General features: G+C 43.0%; 1 protein-coding gene across 2 annotated transcripts in view; it reads right to left on the bottom strand.

Annotated features, from left to right (window-relative positions):
* Nucleotides 1-21,497, bottom strand: part of ASPM (assembly factor for spindle microtubules) — a 62,706-nt gene that overhangs the window by 5,317 nt on the left and 35,892 nt on the right. Inside the window, exons 18-25 of one of the 2 annotated variants that reach the window (XM_020916241.2) lie at nt 12,517-17,217; nt 10,100-10,266; nt 7,996-8,092; nt 6,747-6,956; nt 5,543-5,695; nt 3,803-3,991; nt 3,023-3,215; nt 2,520-2,674 (exon numbers count right to left, since the gene is read on the bottom strand). In XM_020916241.2, coding sequence (XP_020771900.2) covers nt 2,520-2,674; nt 3,023-3,215; nt 3,803-3,991; nt 5,543-5,695; nt 6,747-6,956; nt 7,996-8,092; nt 10,100-10,266; nt 12,517-17,217 — 5,865 coding nt within the window. The remainder of the gene's footprint in view (nt 1-2,519; nt 2,675-3,022; nt 3,216-3,802; nt 3,992-5,542; nt 5,696-6,746; nt 6,957-7,995; nt 8,093-10,099; nt 10,267-12,516; nt 17,218-21,497) is intronic. The other variant, XM_070473846.1, reaches the window with a different exon arrangement.

Raw genomic sequence — 21,497 nt, 5'->3', positions numbered from 1 at the left:
ATAACATTAGGAGAAAGATACGAGGACTACCCTCAGTTTACATTAAAAAAGGGGAAGCACAGAGAGGCTGAGTAACCCATGGTGAGCTGCAGAGCTGGGATGCAAGCCCAGGCAGTCTGGCATCAGAGTCTGTCTCAACCACTGCTCCTCAAAGAGAAAAAGCCCAGGGGAAGTCTCGAAGTTACGGCTGATGGATCGGGCGAGGAGGATGAACTGCCATGTCAACATCTCTGCATGTGAGATTCTGGTGGAGACAACTTCAAGCAGCCCAAGGCCAAAGACTGACATTCACACCTAGAGTGTCCCAGGGAGCCGGGCACAGCAGTGGTATCATGCTGTTCCCGGGCACAGCGGTGGTATCATGCTGTTCCCGGGCACAGCGGTGGTCTCATGCTGTTCCCGGGCACAGCGGTGGTCTCATCCTGTTCCCGGGCACAGCGGTGGTCTCATGCTGTTCCTGGGGACAGCGGTGGTCTCATGCTGTTCCCGGGTACAGTGGTGGTATCATCCTGTTCCCGGCACAGCGGTGGTATCATCCTGTTCCCAGGGACAGTGGTGGTATCATGCTGTTTCCAGCACAGCGGCGGTCTCATGCTGTTCCCGGGGACAGTGGTGGTATCATCCTGTTCCCAGCACAGCGGTGGTATCATGCTGTTCCCGGGGACAGCGGTGGTATCATCCTGTTCGCCGCACAGCGGTGGTATCATCCTATTCCTGGCACAGCAGTGGTCTCATGCTGTTCCCGGGGACAGTGGTGGTCTCATCCTGTTCCTGGCACAGCGGTGGTATCATGCTGTTCCCGGGGACAGCGGTGGTATCATCCTGTTCGCCGCACAGCGGTGGTCTCATCCTATTCCTGGCACAGCGGTGGTCTCATGCTGTTCCCGGGGACAGCGGTGGTCTCATCCTGTTCCTGGCACAGCGGTGGTATCATGCTGTTCCCGGGTACAGTGGTGGTATCATCCTGTTCCTGGCACAGCGGTGGTATCATGCTGTTCCCAGGGACAGTGGTGGTATCATGCTGTTCCCGGGTACAGCGGTGGTCTCATGCTGTCCCCGGGGACAGTGGTGGTCTCATCCTGTTCCTGGCACAGTGGTGGTATCATGCTGTTCCCGGGTACAGCGGCGGTCTCATGCTGTCCCCGGGGACAGTGGTGGTCTCATCTTGTTCCTGGCACAGCGGTGGTATCATGCTGTTCCTGGCACAGTGGTGGTATCATGCTGTTCCTGGTACAGCAGTGGTATCATGCTGTTCCTGGTACAGCGGTGGTATCATGCTGTTCCTGGCACAGTGGTGGGACCACCCTGTTTTGCTGGATGTGATAGAAGAGGTGCTGCTGCTCTGGTTCAGCACAGTGTGTGGAGGGTTGGCTCTGGCTGGGGATGGACGTGAGCCCACGTCTGGCCCCACCACTGACCACATGCTGGTCCTCGGGCTTGGACCTTCCCTCCTGTAAGGATGATTATTCCTTGACTACAAGATGGGAGTGAAAAAGCTGCCTTGAATCTCAACACTAAAGACTCGAAGATTGTGGCATCTGATCCCATCACTTCATGACAAATAGGAAAGAAGTGGAAGCAGTGACAGATTTTCTTTTCTTGGGCTCCAAAATCATTGGTGACAGTGACTTCAGCCATGAAATTAAAAGACGCTTGCTCCTTGGAAGGAAAGCTATGGCAAACTTAGACAGCATATTAAAAAGCAGAGACATCACTTTGCCAACAAAGGTCCATATAGTCAAAGCTACGGTTTTTCCAGTAGTCATGCACAGATCTGAGAGTTAGATCAAAAAGAAGGCTGAGCGCCAAATAATTGATGCTTTCAAATTGTGGTGTTGGAGAAGACTCTTGAGAGTCCCTTGGTCAGCAAGGAGATCAAACCAGTCAATCTGAAAGGCAATCAACCCTGAAAATTCATTGGAAGAACTGATGCTGAAGCTCCAATACTTTGGCCACCTAATTTCTGATGAGCCAACTCATTGGAAAAGACCCTGATGCTGGGGAAGATCGAAGGCAGGAGGAGAAGGGGGTGACAAAGGATGAGATGGTTAGATGGCATTACCAATTCAAGGGACGTGGATCTGAGCAAACTGTGGGAGATAGTGAAGGACAGGGGAACCTGGCATGCAGCAGTCCATGGGGTTGCAGAGTAGGACACGACTGAACAGAAAACAACAAAAACAAAATGGGAAGGATGATACAAACCATCCCAGAGGATTAACATGAGGACTTAATTAAATGATGCATGAAAAGCACTAGCACATAGTTAGGAAGTCCTTGATAAATGCTTGCCATCACCATTATAAATGCTACAAAAACAGAAGAAATAAAATCATAAAGCACTCAGTGTTTCTATGTACAGCTATGTGAAAAGAGTCAACATATCCTCCTAAGACCCTGGCACGCAGTAAATGCACTGTAACCTTGAGATCTCAGCTATAGTGATGAGCAAGCATAGAGCTAACTTGTGGAGGAGAGCTCTGGACCACGGGACACTTCCCAATCAGGATGGAAAGTACCTTGGCGACATTAAGCAAGACCTGCACAGCGTATGTGATGACCTCCATACACGGGACGCTCCGGTTACAGCTTCGGATCAAGACAAATATTTTGGAGATTGCTCCACTCTGGGCCATCTTCTCGCAGCAAATTGAAGACAATCTAGTAACTGCCTCTGAAAGAGGAAGAGAAAAAGAGATATATTCACAGCAACAAAATCAGCATCTTAACTACTAATGCGTGCTAAGTTGCCTCAGTCCTGTCTGACTCTTTGTGACCCTGTGGGCTGTAGCCCACCAGGCTCCTCTGTCCATGGGGATTCTCCAGGCAAGAATACTGGAGTGGGTTGGCATGCCTCCTCCAGGGGATCTTCCCGACCCCGGGATCAAACCCACGTCTCTTATGTCTCCTGCACCGGCAGGCAGGCTCTTCGCCTCTAATGCCTCCTGGGGAGCCCCTTTGTCTACTCTGAGGTAAAAGTGCATCTCTACCCTTCTACAAGATACTCTTGAAACCAACTGACCCAGGTGCTTCAGGGCCTCAAGCACGGTGGAAAGGTACTTGTACGTTAGGAGATGGTGCAGGGCCACTGCTGTTCTGTGGTAGAGCTTGTTTTCTTCTCGAATCTCCCTGTTAACACACTGAAGTCTCTGTCGAATGGCTTTAGTTTTTGTATTATCATTTTTCTTCCTCCAAGAATATCCTCTCCATAGTGCCTTAAAGAGACAAACCGTAACTTGAAGGTTGCAACCCCTGATGTTGTGAATTTATATCTATATCTACTTCCAAACATAGTAAATATTTTCAGTAAAATTGTATGATGCAGTCAGACACTTTGCAAGTAGAACTTCAATTCAGGTTCTAATAAAGAGCAAAATAAATTTTTCTAAGAAGAAATATGTATCATATTCCTACATATGAGCTAAAGTAGCATTCACTGGTCAAACGTGGCTAACTGTATTCAAAATGCAAAAATACTTTTGCAGCTCTCAGTCATCAACTTCCTACAGGGAATTTGAAAATAAAGGGCTTAGCAATGAAACTCTGGTAGCATAGTGCTTATGAATTCTTCTATCGGCCAGCCTTAGTTTTCTAGGATGAGTGCAACTGTGCTTTTTAAAATGTTAGATGTGGAATCCTCGGGTGGCCCTGTGGTTAGGACTCAGCATGTTCCATGCTGTAGCCTGAGTTCAAGCCCTGGTTGGGGACGAAGATCCTGCAAGCCTTGAGGTATGGCCAAAAAATAAAATAAAATGTTAGGTATTGTGAGGATGAATTGCAAAATCATAATATTTTTGGTTACCTGAATTTTAGCGATTCTTTTGTTAATGTTTTCCTGCTTTTTATGGAGGAGGAAGCGGCGGACAGCTTTCTGTATTACAGATGCAGCCGTGCTGCGCCGGCTCGCACATTCTTGAGCTTCATGCTGAATGTTTACGATGCTGTATTCCTGAAGAAACCTCTTACGCTGTGATCTTGCTCGAAACCATCTCTGTTTAGGATGGATGAAGATCTTTATTATTTCAGGTTTTAAATACATACACACACACACACACAAATGAAATAAACAGGACGTGACACTGAATATCTTTCAACCCTCCCCAGTGGCATTCCTTTTCCACTCAGGCTGGTGTAGATCCTTCCAGGTCACAGCGTGTGAGTGTGAGTGTGTGCACGTAAGTGTGTGCATGTGAATTCAGCCCTGCACAGCTATTCCTCATTTCATAATTTATACAAATCTCATCAAGCTGTGTATTATTCTTCAATTACTTTTTTTACTTAATATACACAAACGGGATTCTTATTCAGAATACATAAAGAACTCCTATAATTTATTAAGAAAAAAAACACTCAACAGAAAAACTAGCAAGATATATAGAAAAAAATCTTTTTAAAATACACTGTACAAGTGAAAAAGGAGAGTGAAAAAGTTGGCTTAAAGCTCAACATTCTGAAAACTAAGATCATGGCATCTGGTCCCATCACTTCATGGGAAATAGATGAGGAAACAGTGGAAACAGTGTCAGACTTTATTTTTGGGGGCTTCAAAATCACTGCAGATGGTGATTGCAGCCATGAAATTAAAAGACGCTCCTTGGAAGGAAAGTTATGACTAACCTAGATAGCATATTAAAAAGCAGAGACATTATTTTGTCAACAAAGGTCCATCTAGTCAAGGCTATGGTTTTTCCAGTAGTCATGTATGGATGTGAGAGTTGGACTTTGAAGAAAGCTGAGTGCCGAAGAATTGATGCTTTTGAACTGTGGTGTTGGAGAAGACTCTTGAGAGTCCCTTGCACTGCAAGGAGATCCAACCAGTCCATCCTAAAGGAGATCAGTCCTGGGTGTTCATTGGAAGAACTGATGCTGAAGCTGAAACTCCAGTACTTTGGCCACCTCATGCGAAGAGTTGACTCATTGGAAAAGACCCTGATGCTGGGAGGGACTGGGGGCAGGAGAAGAAGGGGACGATAGAGGATGAGATGGCTGGATGGCATCACTGACTCAATGGACATGAGTTTGAGTAAACTCTGGGAGTTGATGATGGACAGGGAGGCCTGGCATGCTGCGATTCATGGGGTTGCAAAGAGTCGGACATTACTAAGTGACTGAACTGAACTGAACTGATACACAGATAAGAATCTGAATAATTAACACAGGTGAAATTGTTTTTTTTCAGAATTGTTAGCAGTCAAAGGAAATCCAAAACAAAAATGATATAATTTGCCATTCATCAAAATGACAGAAATCACAGAGTCTTCCAATGCCACAAGTTGGCAAGAATGTCGAGAGAGAAACAGGTACCCTCAGACGTTGCTAGCAGAAGGGTAAATGAGTTCAAAGCACCAGAGAATAATTCATAGCTTCAGTACTGTGCCATAAAACATCAACTTATCTCTAAACCATCAAGACATCCTAAAAGCTGTGTGGCCAAAGCTAAATGTTATATAACCTTACTAGAGGTATTTGGAAATTGCTTATGAAATATGAAAAAACTCTAAACAAAAATTAGGTCATAGTCTTAATGCAAAGGAAAGCTAACCTGAATATAGATGGCTGAATTAAGCTGTTTATTGTTGGCCTTCTTCAGAACCATGTGACGTCTGTAGGCTCTTTGAATTCTAAGAGCAGACAGGTGATAAAAGGCAGCTGCTGCAAAGTGAAGAAGCCGAATTTTGGCTCTCTGCTCTGAGATCTGAAGGAGAAAAAAAGATTAACAATCAAATAGTTAACTCTTGAGATGATCAACCAATGCTTATTTCTGTATATCTTCAATATCAAGTTATAAAAATTAGCAATAATAAGTTACCTTTTAACTATTAAAATTATCTACATTGTAACTTGAAGTAATTACATTCCTTTGCTGCTGTTGTTCAGTCACTAAGTCGTGTCTGACTCTTTGCGGCTCCGTGGACTGTAGCACACCAGACTCCTCTGCCCACTGGATTCTCCAGACAAGAATGCTGGAGTGGGGAGCCATTTCCACCTCCAGGGGATCTTCCCGACCCAAGACTGAACTCAATTCTCCTGTATCTCCTGCATTGGTAGGCGAATTCTTCACCACTGAGCCACCTGGGAAGCCCTCAGTTATATTCCTTACTATACAATATTTTCAATGGTGAAACCCCTAACTCAGGGTATAGAAAGCAAAATTATATTTGGGCACTTCACTCAAGAATTTAATTAGGCTACCCAATAGCAGCTAGTTAAGTTTTAAAATATACTAATTATAACAGGAGAGGTCTAGGAATATTAAACTCAGGAAGGGGTAGCATGCTCCAAGCAGAATGGCTGGAGATGGTGATATTAAATGGGACAAACATTTGATCTGATTTCTCCAGTATTAGGCAGTGTCACCATGGAGCAGACTCTTGGAGCAGAAGCTCCCTACAGGGGCCTTTGGCCTTCAGAGTTCCAGCTTATACTCAATGAACAAAACACAGATTTCTCCTTTTTTTTCTGTTTGCCAGTGCTGCATATATAGGATGCCCAGGACGTTATGAATTCCCTAGGGAGGATTCTTCCCTGCTGAAGGTGTGGAAGTCATCTCAGGATGATCTTACAACGCCCTGAGAGAGTTGCCTGGTGGTAGCACAGGACAACCTGGGTAACAACAACCTGCTTCACACTTGGGAGCCCTCACTCAGACTTCAGCTCCTTTGTTAAGATTTATTACACAAGAGAATCTATTTTGTATTTCTGGGGAGCATCTAAGGGAAACAGATATCCTACTTAAAAATACTCACCCTTTTTCTTACAAGCCAACCACGCACCAGTGCTTGTAGGACAACTATAGATTTTTTTATTTTGACATATTTCATCCTCTGATGCTTCCCAGCCTTCCTGGCTCGTATGTATCTCTGTATGGTCAAAGCAGCTGACTTCTGCTGGAGAAACACCTGCCTTGCTTTATATCCTCTGAAATTTGCTTGGATCAAACAAGCAGCTTGATCTCTCTATAAGGAAAAATTTGCAAGTAACGTTAACATATAGAAATAATACTTCAACCCATTGGAGGTTCTGGAATTTCTCAAGGTAAAATAAAATGTATAATTATATTCTTTAGTTTAAGATGTCATATTTCATAGATTTCAAAACCCATAGAGGTCTATAGCTAAATGTGAAGTTTTATGAAGGTGTAAACCAGTAGCAGGTACTCTTCCCCTCTCTTCCTCTTAACACTTTTCATTGCTAATGAGCACAGGACTAATATTACTACAAGTGCATTTAATAAAACAGCTAGTTACACTCTAGAGAAGAGAATGGATGTAAGCAGCTATGAGGGAAGCTGTCGGCAGCTTTAAGAACCATGGTGTAGTCCCAGCCTATCTTAGATTCCTCAATTCCAGAACATCCTTACAATCAAATTCCAAGACATGTAAAATCTCTGGATTGAAACAGGAACTAGGTTTGTTTTATGACACAGACCCCCACATATCAGCTGAGTGATCTTGAGCAAATCCCTTTTCATCTCAAGACCTTGCTTTACTCATCTATAAGATGGGAATGCTGACAATAACTATCTCATGAGAATCCCCTTAGTAAATATATAATAGAAGGTGTAATAATAATAGTGGGGGTATATAATCATGCATAGTGAATATTACATGAATGTAAAAATTTACCAGTAAACTTCTAATTTCTTTATTAAAAGATCATAGGTACTACGACTATTCTAAAACTGATGCTAAATATTTTAAATAGATTACCAATTGTGGCTGAAAGAGTATGTGTTTGACACATACAGATAGGATATGCTACATCTATTATGACTTTTTTCCAAAAAAATCACTTCAAACTTGGGTTCGAGAATACTTTATAAACACAGGTACACACACACAAAAAATATTCACAAACAGTATTTTTATGAGTGAATATAATTTTTAACTGACTGCAATGACGTGCTTAAAATGAATGTAGAGTTAGGTCTTTACTCTTTGTTTTCTGTTTTCTAAAGTAGCTCTTTACACATGAATCGCTTTCTTTAACACCTACTTGCATCATTAAGGGTTGCTCATGAGTTGCTCTTCCAGAGAGTGCAGCTCTCCATCTTCTCTGAATGATGGCTGCTGATGCTCTCCCATTCAAAAACCTACAAAGCGATTATTGGAGAGCAATTTCAATTAACTTATTTAGTAAGTATTTATTGCCTGCCCCCTATAAATACTAAAGGAAATGAGAGAATAAATAAAAAGTAGAAATGAGTAATTTATATTAGGTTCTAGGAATCATGATAGTACAAACATACACACAGAGACACACACAGGGTAACAAAATGCAAAAGAAATTTTACAATTGGCAATATTTCAGTGGTCAAGAAATATTAAATTCTAGAATGACAAAAAATTCTGAACCAGATCAGAAGTAAGTAGGATTAGCCAGATCTAGACAAAACCTCAATAAAGGGGTGGTGGAAGAATGAATGGTAGAGAATAAATCTGAGTCCACACTGTAATCAAGTCTTTAAGCAGACAGAGGTGGTCAGGAAGAGAGCTTGGGAGGTTGGAATAGCATCAGCAAATGAGAAATGGACACTCAACTGAAAGAAAAGATGAGCGCTATCAAAAGATCTAAAAAAGGCAGAACTGGAGAAAAATTTTAAATGTGAGGGCTAGAGATTAAAGTTTAGCATCAATATAGTAGTAATAGGCAACAACTGAGAATAAGCAGGTTCTTTATCTGCTTGTTCACAACTGTGTGGAAAAGATAGAGATTAACTAAGTCACGTCACCACTATTCCTAGAAAATAAGGCTGAATGTCAACAGGAAAACTAGATACTGGTCCTTAATAGCTGAGAGCAGCAACTGTACATTTATTTCTTAAGCCTTACTCTACCCATGGAATTAAACAAGAAATGCTTCTAAGACGAATATGCTCTCCTAAAACAATCTTAAACCACTGATACAATAATTCATCAATTCTGGGAACTGAAGAAAAAATTCTTACACTATGGAATAAACAATAATATGAACACTCTGGTAACAGCTTCTGAAAATGTGTTTCAGAGAAATGAAGTAGCAAGAGGGAAATAGAGTTAACATAGACAAGTTGGTAATTACGTCATCATTAAGGATAGAGAACAGGTGATAATACAAGGTTAAAAAAAAAAAAAAGGAAAGAAATGCTGCCAATAACTACATCAACAAACAAAATGGACCAGTGCACTAACAAGGAAAACAACATAATTAGATCAATTTACCTGCTTCCCATTCCTCCGTCCCTACCCTTATCCTTAAGAACCTGCATTAATCAAATTTAAGTAAATACTTTCACATCACTTCAAGGCAAGTAGATGGGGGAAAAGTGGAAACAGTGACAGATTTTATTTTCTTGGGCTCCAAAATTGCTGTGGACCGTGACTGCAGTCACGAAATTAAAAGATGCTTGCTCCTTGGAAGAAAAGCTATGACAAACCTAAACAGCATATTAAAAAGCAGAGACACCACTTTGCCAACAAAGGTCCCTATAGTCAAAGCTGTTTTTCCAGTAGTCACATATAGATTTGAGAGTTGGGCCAAAAAGAAGGCTGAGCACCAAAGAATTGATGCTTTCTAATTGTGATCCTAAGAGAAGAGTCTTGAGAGTCCCTTGGATTGCAAGGAGATCCAATCAGTCAATTGAAAAGGAAATCAAGCCTGAATATTCATCGGAAAGACTAATGCTGAAGCTGAAGTTCCAAAACTTTGGCCACCTGATGCAAAGAGCTGACTCATTCGAAAAGACCTTGATGATGGGAAAGATTGGAGGCAGGAGAAGGAGCGGCAGAGGATGAGATGGTTGGATGGCATCACTCACTCAATGGACATGAGTTTGAGCAAACTCTGGGAGACAGTGAAGGACAGGGAAGGCTGGCACGCATGGGGTCGCAAAGAATCAGACATGACTGAGCAACTGGACAACAACTGGATTATACTATCAAGGCTCTGTCTCAAAAAATAAGACAATCTCAGAGATAATTTTGTTACAATAATGGAGAAAACATCAACGAACAATATAAATTAAGCATAGCAAATATTCAAAAGAAAATCCAACAAGTGGTATTATTTGATACACAAACACACACACACCACACTGCCCTCTACACAGCTGAGACAGTACCGTCTTCTCTGCTGTTGGGTGCAGAAGCAATGCTGAATGATTCTAACAGCTCTTAACACAGCCAGATACTCCTTACGTGCTTTCCAGCACCTGAACCAGGCTTGAATCTTGCAGGCAGCTTTCACTTCTCGTAAATATTTCCTGGCTTTGTGTCTCCTCCACACAGTCTGTTAAGCAAATAAATATAACAAATATGCAATGAGATGTCTAATTTTTTTTTTTTAAGTCGGTATTGGAAAACAACTAACATAAGTTCAGGAAGACAAGATCAACTGTAGAAACGCCGTCACATCCCGACTTTTCTGTGAGGCTCGCTCACTCCTGACACGTGAGCCCTCTGAGAACAGTGGGCTGGCTCCGGCTGGGCCTCACGCAACCCTAGCAAGTATTTAAGCTGTGAGATCTGCACAAAGCCTGGGAAGCCAGGTGTGTGTGCTGCCCTCACCCTCTCAGTCCTGTGAAGGAACAGAGAGTAAATGCACACGCTGACTCCGCTTCCGGGGAGAGGATGGGGATCTCTCCACCCCTCCTCAGAGGCACCTGGGTTCAGGCCAGCCGGCTGTGGAATCCCAGCATCCATCCACCCGGGGCCATCAGACTTTCCAATTCTGGCAACCCTGCAGCTGACTAAAAGCTTAAGTGAGAGTTACAACTTCTTAAGTGCTTAGCACTATACTCAGTGCTACAAGTCCTTACGTGAACACAGGTAGGTACTATTACCTCTAATTTAGAGATGAGGAAATGAAGGCCCAGAGGAACTGACACCAGTAAAAGAACTTGCTGATGTCACAGGTAATAAGTGGCAGACCTATCTTATTTAATCTTGACAAATATCTTGTGAGATGATAATTAAGCTCCCTATTTCACAAAACAGAAACTAACGCTAAGAGACTTGTTACCTCATAGTAAGTGAATAGAGTCAAAATCTGAACCTGAGTCTATCTGATTTCAAAATACCTACAACAAACAGGATAACTACACCCTACATGGGGGTTGGTTTCAGTTGACAGGCGAGAGTGATATGTATGGTCAAACTGACCCCTGTGGTGTCCTTGACTCAGAGTGTTTTTATGTGGTTTTATGTAGACAGACATCACCTAGTGGGAGCCAGGTATCAGTCTTTTTGTCTCCTTAGCCTCAAAGGTGGCTTAGCTCTAGTTAGGCTCTATATAAGGCCAGTCCCATCCTCCGCTCACATGGACCCTGAAGATCCTACTGTCATTGCCCTCTGTTCCGTGTAATTCACTTTTTCCCAACCTACTACCTGCAACCTCATGACTGGCTGCCCATAGCCTAGTCTATCTTCCACATTCCTGCCTGAGTATTTTTTTTTTTTTTTTGGCCACACTGTGGGGCATGTGGGATTGCAGTTCCCTGACCAAGGATTGAACCGGAGTTCAATTGGTTGGGAGTGCAGAGACTTAACCACTTAACCACTGGGCTGCCAGGCAAGACCCTGCCTGAGTAATTTTAAAAAGATAAACTAGGATTCTGGTCCTCTCCTTAAACTCATCTAGAACTTCTTTCAGTCCAGAGGATGAAGACTAACCGTTTTCTGTCTTACAGCGCTGCCACCGCTCACTCCATGGACCGCCATCCTGGTCTCAGATCACCTTTATTGCACACCTGTGCTCACTCTCAGTTGAGAGCTCCATGCTGCCCCCTACAGCTGGAATACCCCTTCAGTACAGCTTACTAGGCTATTTCCTTCAGCTTCAGCTTAACTCTTATCTTAAACCCCACTTATTCCAAGAAGCCTTCTCTGATCACTGGGACCAGCTTAGGTTTCCCTTCTCTGTGTTCCCAGCCACATACATTTCTCATTCTGTATTATGATGAAGAAATTTCCATATATTGATATATGGGGAAGTCATTCCAGCTATCACTGGATTTAACTTGAACTTTATGTTAACTAGAACAGCCTGTTTTGTGGCCTATTAAACATATACTGTATATCTGCTTTAGCTGTTATAGAAAAGAAAGCATTTAAAAATCAAAATGGATTAACTGTGGTTCAGGCATCCAAAACGGAGCCAAGTGGCTATCATGGATGTGGTTTGACATGTTTCAGCATCACTGAGAACTTGAACTTTATGTTAGACTCAAGGACACCACTAGATGTTCTCAAAACATGTAAGGTTGCCAGCTGCAACCGTATGGTCTCAAAGTCTCTGCTTTTAACTATGCAGTCATAACTTAAGTTTAGGGTGATCATGTCCAGAACAATCTTGTTCTGTCTTGGGTGGACAATTATTGGCACCTTTTCCCCAACTTCAAAAACTTTCCATTTTGGAAGGTAAATGAAATGGTTACATAAACTAACTCTTATTCTTTATAACCTGATACAGCTCATTTTGAAAATTCTAAGAAACTGGTCAAAGGATGAATGAAAGCTTTGTACTTAAATGCATAAATACCTGGATTTTTATGGTGCTATCTTTAAGTTTCTGAAACTTCCGTTTCTGTATAAATCCTTTCACTCTAGCTTGAATAATGATTACACTGCTCCTTATTTGTAAGTACAGTTCTCTTTGATGTTTTGCAGGCAGAAAGCCTCTGTGGGGATTCTGCAAACCTACTTCTGATTCTCTGTACAGTAAGAACTGTCTTTTGCTTTGCCATGTCCTGAAGCACCGCTGTAACGTGAGGGCTGCCCCTTTCTGCTGAAGGAATCTTCTGCGATATACGGCCATCTGAAGGAAGGACTGAATTCTCATGGCAGCACGCTTCCGTTTTTCCAGTCTTCTTGTGACCATTTTACGGAAAGCTATTTGAATTGTGACTGCAGCCTTTCTTTGAGAATGATGCTCTGTTTCCTGTGAAGGGCCAACCAGAGAAGCTTTATACAGCCCTTGAGCCACAAGTGCTGGACTCTGGCCAGCTTCATGCCGGCTCTCAGTCCTGTGACAGTAGAATGCAGGCTGGGTAGTGGGGGCTGCCATCTTTTTGTCAGGCATGGCTTTTAATTTCTGTCCAACTTTCATGCCTCTGAAAGCAGCCTGAATAGTTAGTGCAGATTTCTGAATGGCTAAAAATTCCTTCCTCTCCATTTTCACTCTGACGTATGACCTGTAGTGATTCTGTATGACAACAATTGCTCTTTTCTTGGCCTGATAATCAGCTCTGGCCTGGTGCCTTTGGTAGCACGACTGAATTTGTGTGGCAGCCAGGTGCATGCGTTGGATACCCCTTCGTGCCTTAAAGCCTCTGTAACAAGACTGGATACAGATGACTGCCTGGGTTCGCACTGCCATTAGTGCTCTGTATCTTCTTTGAACAAAAATTACCTTTGCCCTAAAGTGGAGATAGTGCTTCCGTGTTTTAAAGGCTCTAAAATGCTTCTGAACAGTAATGGCAGCTTGATGCTGCCTTTCCTGAACCAGTCTCCTTATGGCCGTATCCTGAAAGTCAGTTTGGGCACAGGTTGCTGCTTTGAGTGCATCGTGTTGAAGAGCTTTCCTTTTACTTGCTCTATATCTTTCTTGTATTACTTTTGTAGCCCACTGAAGCTTTTGGTAGAAAAAACGCTGCCTGTACATTCTGTACGTGCTCTGTATTATGACAGCTGCTCTGTGCTTTGCCCTTAAAAGCTGTCTTGCTTTCAGCCCTTTAAATGCAGCCTGAATGGCCACTGCAGAGTGCCTCCATCTGACATAACGTGCTCTTTGCAGCTTTGCAGCTCTGTAGGCCCGGTAATGCTGCTGAATGAGAACCGAGGCATGTTTCCAGGTCTGAAAGGTCAGGCGTGCTCTGTGCATTCTGAAGGTTGCCTGGATGAGGGCTGCAGCCTTGTGCATCTCCTGTAACTTCTTCTTTACCATCCGTCTTCGGTAAGACGCCTGGATTGTAATGACTGCCTTCTGTAACTCCAGGAATCTGTGCGAGTGATGTTTGGCACAGACAGTGGCTCGGTACTTCCTCTGAACAAAAACAGCAGCTTTCTTGAGGGAAAGGAATCTTTTCCTCATCACTATAGACCTAAACCTGCTCTGAATCAGGGTCGCGGAGGCATGCATCCTTTTCAAGCGTCTTCTGATTCTCATACCCCTGAACGCAGCCTGGAGGACCAGGGCAGAGCGTCTTTGCTGGAGGTACTGTCTCCTCTGCAGGCGCGCAGCCCGGCCTGCCCGGAATCGCTGCTGGATGACCTGTGAGGCGCGCCTCCAGCCCTGGTACTTCGCCCGCGCGCGGTGCCTCCTGAACGCGGCCTGGAGGACCGTGGCCGCCCTGTGCATCTCCTCTATCTTCTTCCTCACCACCCATCCCCTGTACCAGGACTGGATTTTGATAGCCGCCTTCTGCAATCGGAGCTGTTGTAAGTGATGCCTTGCGCAAACCTTTGCACGGTATTTTCTCTGAACCCACACGGCGGTCTTCCTGAGAGACAGGAATCTTCTTCTCCTCACCAGAGTCCTAAACCTCCGCTGGATTACGGCTGCGGCGGAGTGCATGGCTTTTAAGCGTCTTCGCGCTCTCATGCCCCTGAAAGCAGCCTGAATGCAGATCACGGAGAGTCTCAGCTGGTTGTACCTTCGCAGTTGTGCATTCCTTTCTCTCCCTGCCCGGTACTTCTGCTGCACCATTTTCGTCACCTTCTTTAACTTATTAAAATAGGCTTGCTGTCGGCGCCCCCTGTACCGGGCCTGGATAAGCGTGGCCGCAGTCCGCATCCTTCTCAGGCTCTGTCTAACTCTTGCCCCTCTGAGAGCGGCCTGGAGGACAGCTACGGCTTTCAGAGTCATCAGGTACTTTGCACGCTGAGCTCTACCTTGGAGGTACGCTCTGTACCTTACCTGAATTACAACGGCTGCTGTTCTCATTTGCTGATACCTCCTCCGTGACTGCTGCATTTTGAAGGCGGCTTTGATGAGAGTGGCTGCCGTGTGCATGCGCCGGATCTGTCTTCTTGCTCTGACTCCTCTATAGACGGCCTGGATTTTCAATGCTGCCTTCTTTACTGCAAGATATTCCTTACGCTGAAGGCCTGCGAGCTTAGCCCCTCGGTACCACCTCTGAATGATGACGGCCGCTGCTCTGGAGCTGGCGTACTTCTTTTTGGCTTGGTATGCTCGGTATCTAGACTGTATGGTGGTGGCTGCCTGGTGCATCTTCTTCACTTTCTTCCTCACTCTCACACCTCGGAAAGCTGACTGTAGGATTATTGCAGCTGCTTTGGTTTTCAAAAACAAATGATGCTGTTTTCTTCCTGTACGATAAGCCCGATAATGCATTTGAATTAGGCGAGCCGCTTTCTTCATGATTTCCCACCTCTTCCGCTGCACGTGCCTCCGGTAGTAGGCCTGTATGATGATGGCACATCTCTGTTGGTTCTGAATCCGCCTCCTGGCCGCTCGGCCCCTCCAGGCGGACTGGAGCGTCACTGCCGCCCGGCGCAGCGCCCTGTACTCCGTCCGCTGCCTCCGCCCCACGGCGCGCGCTCTCAGATGCTGCTGGATCACGGCTGCAGCCGTTTTTAACACCCTGAACTCCTTCTGGGCCCTGGCCTTTCTGAAAGCAGACTGAATCTTCACTGCAGCTTCATGTTCCCTTCTGATCTGCTTCCGAACTTTCCAGCCACGGTAAGCGGACTGGAGAGAAATCGCAGCTGTCCTTGTTTTGAAGAATTGGCTTCTTACAGCAGAAACGATCTTGCGTGTCCTGTACCATCTCTGAATCCTGAGCACAGACTGAAGCATGGATTGGTATTTCGTCCTCTGACGGTAGCCTCTAAAGGCAGCTTGAATTTTCAGAGCAGCTGCAGATTGCTGTTGGAGCTGCCAGCGGGCCTTATACCCTCTGTAAGCGGCCTGCAAGCAGGTCACGGCTCTTCTGACTTGCAGGAAGTGCTTCCTCTGCTGGGCCCGTGCTCGGTGCGCACGATAGTAACGCTGAAGGACAAGGGCTGCGTGATAGACCTTCAGGTAGGCCAGCCGCGTCCTTCTCATCCTAAAGTGAGACTGCAGCGCAACAGCGGCTTTTCTCTGCAGCCTCACCTGCTTCCGAACCAGGTACCCTCTGAGGAAAGCTTGCAGTTTGATGCAAGAGGCCCGCAGGTGTTCTCTCTGTTGTGCAACTGCTCGTAAATGTAAGTAGTGTTTGCGGGCTTGCTTCATCCTGACAATGGATTGTAACTTTACTGTAGCCTTTTTGAGCCTCAGAAACTTTCTTCTGGAAGCATAAGCCCTGTAATATGATTGAATCTTTACAACACATGTGAGAATGTGAAGAAACTTTTTCCTGGCCTGCATTCTCCTGCACGCAGACTGCAGGACGATGACAGCAGAACGTGTCTTCTGGTAAGAGGCCAGAACTTCCTTGGCTGAGATGTAAGCTCGGAAATGAATCTGAATTACGACGGCAGCTTTCTTTATCTTCTGGTATGTCTGTAATTGTTGATGTCTCCTTATGTGTGCCTGCAGCCTGATGATGTTTTTCTTAAGGTTTAGAAATCGGAGTCTGTCCTGTCTCATTCTCCAGTACGACTGTAAGACACGAGCGGCCTTGATCTGCCTGCATAACTTACGTGCTTTCCTTCCCCTGAAAGCGGCCTGCAGGCGGATGGCTGCAGCCCGTTTCTGCAAATAGCCTGTGCGCTCAACCTTTCCTTTCACGTACGCTCTGTAGTGCTTCTGCAGAGTCAGGATAGACTTTCTGGTCCTTGTATATAACTTTTGGGCTTGAAAGCACCGAAATCTTGCCTGAATGATGACAACACAAGATCTAAGGTGAAAGTACTTCCGTAATTCTCTGTGCATCCTATACCAGGATTGTATGACCACGGCAGCTCTTTCTTCTTGAGCACGTTTCCGGACACGCCATTCTCTGAAAGCTCTTTGCAATGTTATGGCAGTTTTTATTTGTGATTGCCTCTTACGTTGCCTCCATCTCCTAAAGGCGGACTGGATTACAAGGGTGGATGATTTTAGCAGTTCATATCTCTGTCGATCCTGCTTGCTTCTCACATGAGCACGCCAGTGCCTCTGAATTGTCACGGTAGCCCGATGGTATCGTTTGTAAGAAGCGACAGCAATGATCATCCTTATCCTAGATTGCAGGATAATTGAATAATATTTCAATTTCAGAAACTGCTTTCTAGTGGAATATCTTCTCCAGTGTCTCTGAAAAAAGTAAGAAAGGACAGAAAATAAAATAGACACAACTTTCTATGCTTAAGACCTTTGAAAGTATCATTTTTTCTAACATTTTGCTTAAAAACAAACATATTAAACTTAAAAGCAATATATTTTTGAAGGAGATATTTGTCTCTTTTGTTTATAGCTTTTTTCTATGTTGATACAACTGTAGCCAATCCAGAAATCTTTCTTGAAATACTGATATTTACATGGCACTTGTACTCAGGAGACATAAGAAATATAAATAAGTTTATATTAGAATAACATTAGAAAAATGAAGCTATAGTAATATTCTGCTATCTATTGATTCTAAGTAAGTTCCTGTGAATATATCTCTGGTTCTTATATTCCCCCTTCTATCAAGGTTGATAAGATATCTTATAATGATTGGAAACTGTTCATAGTAGGAACCATGAATTACAGGCCTGGTAATGCTGACAAAGGTCCATACAGTCAAAGCTATGGTTTTTCCAGAAGTCATGTACAGATATAAGAGTTGGACCATAAAGAAGGCTAAGCAAAGAATTGATGCTTTCAAATTATGGTGCTAGAGAGAGCTCTTAATAAGAGTCCCTTGGACAGCAAGGAGATCAAATCAGTTAATTCTACAGGAAATCAACCTTGAATATTCATTGGAAAAGGAAAGAAAGAAAGTGAAGTCGCTCAGTCGTGCCTACTCTTTGCGACCCCATGGACTGTAGCCTACCAGGATCCTCAGTCAATGGGATTTTCCAGGCAAGAATGCTGGAGTGGGTTGCCATTTCCTTCTCCAGGGGATCTTCCCGACCCAGGGATTGAACTCAGGTCTCCCGCATTGTAGGCAGACGCTTTACCGTCTGAGCTACCAGGGAAGCTCATTCATTGGAAGGACTGAAGGACTGATGCAAAGCTGAAGCTCCAATACTTTGGCCAACTGCTGCAAAGAGCTGACTCACTGGAGAAGAGTGATGCTGGGAAGGACTGAAGTCAAAAGGAGAAGGGGGCAGCAGAGGATGAGATGGTGAGATAGCATCAGTGATTCAATGGACATGAGTTTGAGCAAACCTTGGGAGATAGTGAAGGACAGGGAAGCTTAGCGTGCTGCAGTCCCTGGGATCACAAAGAATCAGGCATGACTTAGCAACTGAACAACAACAAATGTCAACAGATAGTTTTGAGAAATAAGTGAGCCAAATCACTTTCTGAGTCAGTATTTTCATTAAGAATAAAATTTAGGAATTCTAGTTACATGGTTAAAAAGTGTAATTCTGGAAAGACTTGAGGAGTAAGAAGCCGTTTGCCGTCTGCTTCCTTCCCAGCACCCCCTGTTCCCTAACCCTGTAATTATCCCAGCAATGTGCAAGCTGTGAAGTTCGAGCAGATCCTGGCTGCTGGTCATCAAGCTCTGGACAGTCTGCTCTAGCTGTAAGATGACTCTTCTGTCCAAAACACTCCAAATATTGCTAAGATGGGGTGGGAACTAATGGAAGGATTAAAAAGCCCAGATAAAAAAATCAAAGATACAACTAAGAACCAGATGGGAATATCAGAACTAAAAAACACGATAACCAAAACAACAACAAAACCTCACTGGGATGGATCAGTAGTGGAATGCAGATGACAGAAGAGTCAATGAACTTGAAGATCAATGCAAAGTATCAATGCGGAACAAGAAAGGAAAAAAAATGATTGGGGAAAAACTTGTCTCGACCAATATATCCTTCAATAGGCAAATGGATAAACAGCCGTAGTATATCTATAAAATGGAATGGCATTCAGTGATAAAAAGAAATAAGCTACTGAGGCAGGAAAAGACTATTTAAACTTAAATGTGTGTTTGTGAAGTGAGAGAATCTATCTGAAAAGACAATATATCTCTGAATTCAAACTATAGGACATCCTGGAAAAAGCAAAAATGGGAGACAGAAAAACAACAGTGGTTGCCAAGGATTTTGAGGAAGGGTAAGAGATGAACATGTAAAGCAGAAAGGATTATTAGGGCAGGATTTTTGTCAAACACATAACTATACCACATAAATAGTGAAACCCTTGGAAACTAAGGACTTCAGTTAATTATAATGCATCATTGTTGGTTCATAAATTGCAAATACTATACCATAAAAAAAGAAAGCAAAGCAACAGAAATGATAAAAATCTGCACAAATAGAATATGATTCTCATGTACTCCTTAAAATTTTATTATGATTAGAAGCAAAAATTATAATATTGCCTGATGTGGTTTCAGTTGTATGTAAGTTTAATAAATAAAACTGCTGCTGCTGCTACTGCTGCTAAGTCGCTGCTAGAACATTAAAATGAGGGAGGGGAGCAAAGGGATCTAGATAGTGGTAAGTTTTCCACATTCCATTTAACAGTGATAAAGTATTGATTCTAAGTAAAGGTTTTGTATACTGAAATGCCTATACCAACCAAAAAACAAAACAAAAAAAAAGACCCCCCCCCCCAAAAAAAACCAAAAAACACAAAAAAAATCTCCCAAAAAAATCCCTGTACAAAGGAATAAAATAATAATTAAAACAAAAAAAGATAAACTAAAATGAAACACTAAAAAGTATTCAAATAATTGAAGAGACAGGAAAGGGGAAAGAGAAAAATGAAAGAAAGCTAACATTCAGAAAGTAAATGATAAAATGACAGACCAAAGCACAAACATATTGATAAATGTCTGAAATATAAATGGCCTAAATCACCAATTAAAAGACAGAGATTTTCAAAACATAAAAACTAAATGCTCTCAAGACTTCAAGCCGTATATAATGATTTAAGTAACTAATAAATAAAATAAAGGAAAAAAATACACCCTGCAAATGATAATCAAGTGAAAACTAGTTTGGTTATAGTAAGAACATGCAAAGTAGACTTTAGAACAAAGAAAATTATGAGGGATAAAAAGGAACAATAAACAATGATAAAAAACTCAACTCACCTAGAGGACAGAACAATTCCAAATGTGTACACACCTAACAAAACATCTTCAAATACATGAAAGACAATATCCACAATTATGTTGGAGACTTAAATACTGCTTTCTTGGCACAAGAATAAGTAAACAGAACATCAGTAAGGACATAAAAGAACTATAGACCTGACATTTATAGAACACTACTCCCAATAATAACAGAATACACGTTCTTTTCCAGTACACAGAACATTCACCAAGACCAAGGACCAACTTTTTCTGTAAAACATTTGCAGACAAATCACTGACAAAGAACTTGTATCCAGTATATAGAAAGAAATCTCAAAACTCAATAAGATTAGCACTCAATTATAAAAATGGTCAAAATATTTCAACACACTTTATAAATAAGATGACTGAAAGACAATTAAGCATTTGAAAACATATACATAGCCTTTGAGAAAACACAAATTAAAACCAAGAGACCACTACACACTTATCAGAATGGGTAAAATACAAGTGATCAGCGTTGCTGAGGATATGGAGCAACTAGAACTCTTACTAATTGGGTTCTAATTGAACTGTGGGTAGGCATGCAAAATTGAATAAGCCAGTCTAGACGGTTTGGTGATGTCTAAGCTATGGTTTTTCCAGCAGTCATGTATGGCTCTGAGAGTTGGACCATAAAGAAAGCTGAGTGCCAAAGAACTGATACTTTTGAACTGTGGTATTGGAGAAGAGTCTTGAGAGTCACTTGGACTGCAAGGAGATCCAACCAGTCAATCCTAAAGGAAATCAGTCCTGAATATTCATTGGAAGGACTGATGCTGAAGCTGAAACTCCAATACTTTAGCCACCTGATATGAAAAACTGACTCATTTGAAAAGACCCTGATGCTGGGAAAGATTGAAGGCAGGAGGAGAAGGGGATGACAGAGAGGATGAGATGGTTGGATGGCATCACTGACCCAATGGACATGAGTCTGAGTAAACTCTGGGAGTTGGTGATGGACAGGGAGGCCTGCTGTGCTGCAGTCTGTGGGGCTGCAAAGAGTTGGACACAACTGAGCGGCTGAACTGAACTATAAAGCTAAACATATACTTACCAAAAGACCCAGCAATCCCATTCCTAGATATTTACCCTAACAGAATGAAATCACCTAAAACTGGAAACAATGCAAATATCCTTCAACAGATAAATATATAATCAAACTGTGGGACAACCATACCAGGGAACACTACTGAGCAATGAAGGAGAATAAACCACTGATACGTGCGACAACTTGGATGAGGCTCAGAGGCCTCTTGCAGAGAGAAAAAAAGCCAGTCTCAAAGGCTTACCTATTGTAAGGCTCCATTATGTGATA

The sequence above is a fragment of the Odocoileus virginianus genome, chromosome 11, assembly GCF_023699985.2.
Source record: "Odocoileus virginianus isolate 20LAN1187 ecotype Illinois chromosome 11, Ovbor_1.2, whole genome shotgun sequence".
Taxonomy (NCBI): domain Eukaryota; kingdom Metazoa; phylum Chordata; class Mammalia; order Artiodactyla; family Cervidae; genus Odocoileus; species Odocoileus virginianus.
This window is presented reverse-complemented; position numbering and strand designations above follow the sequence as displayed.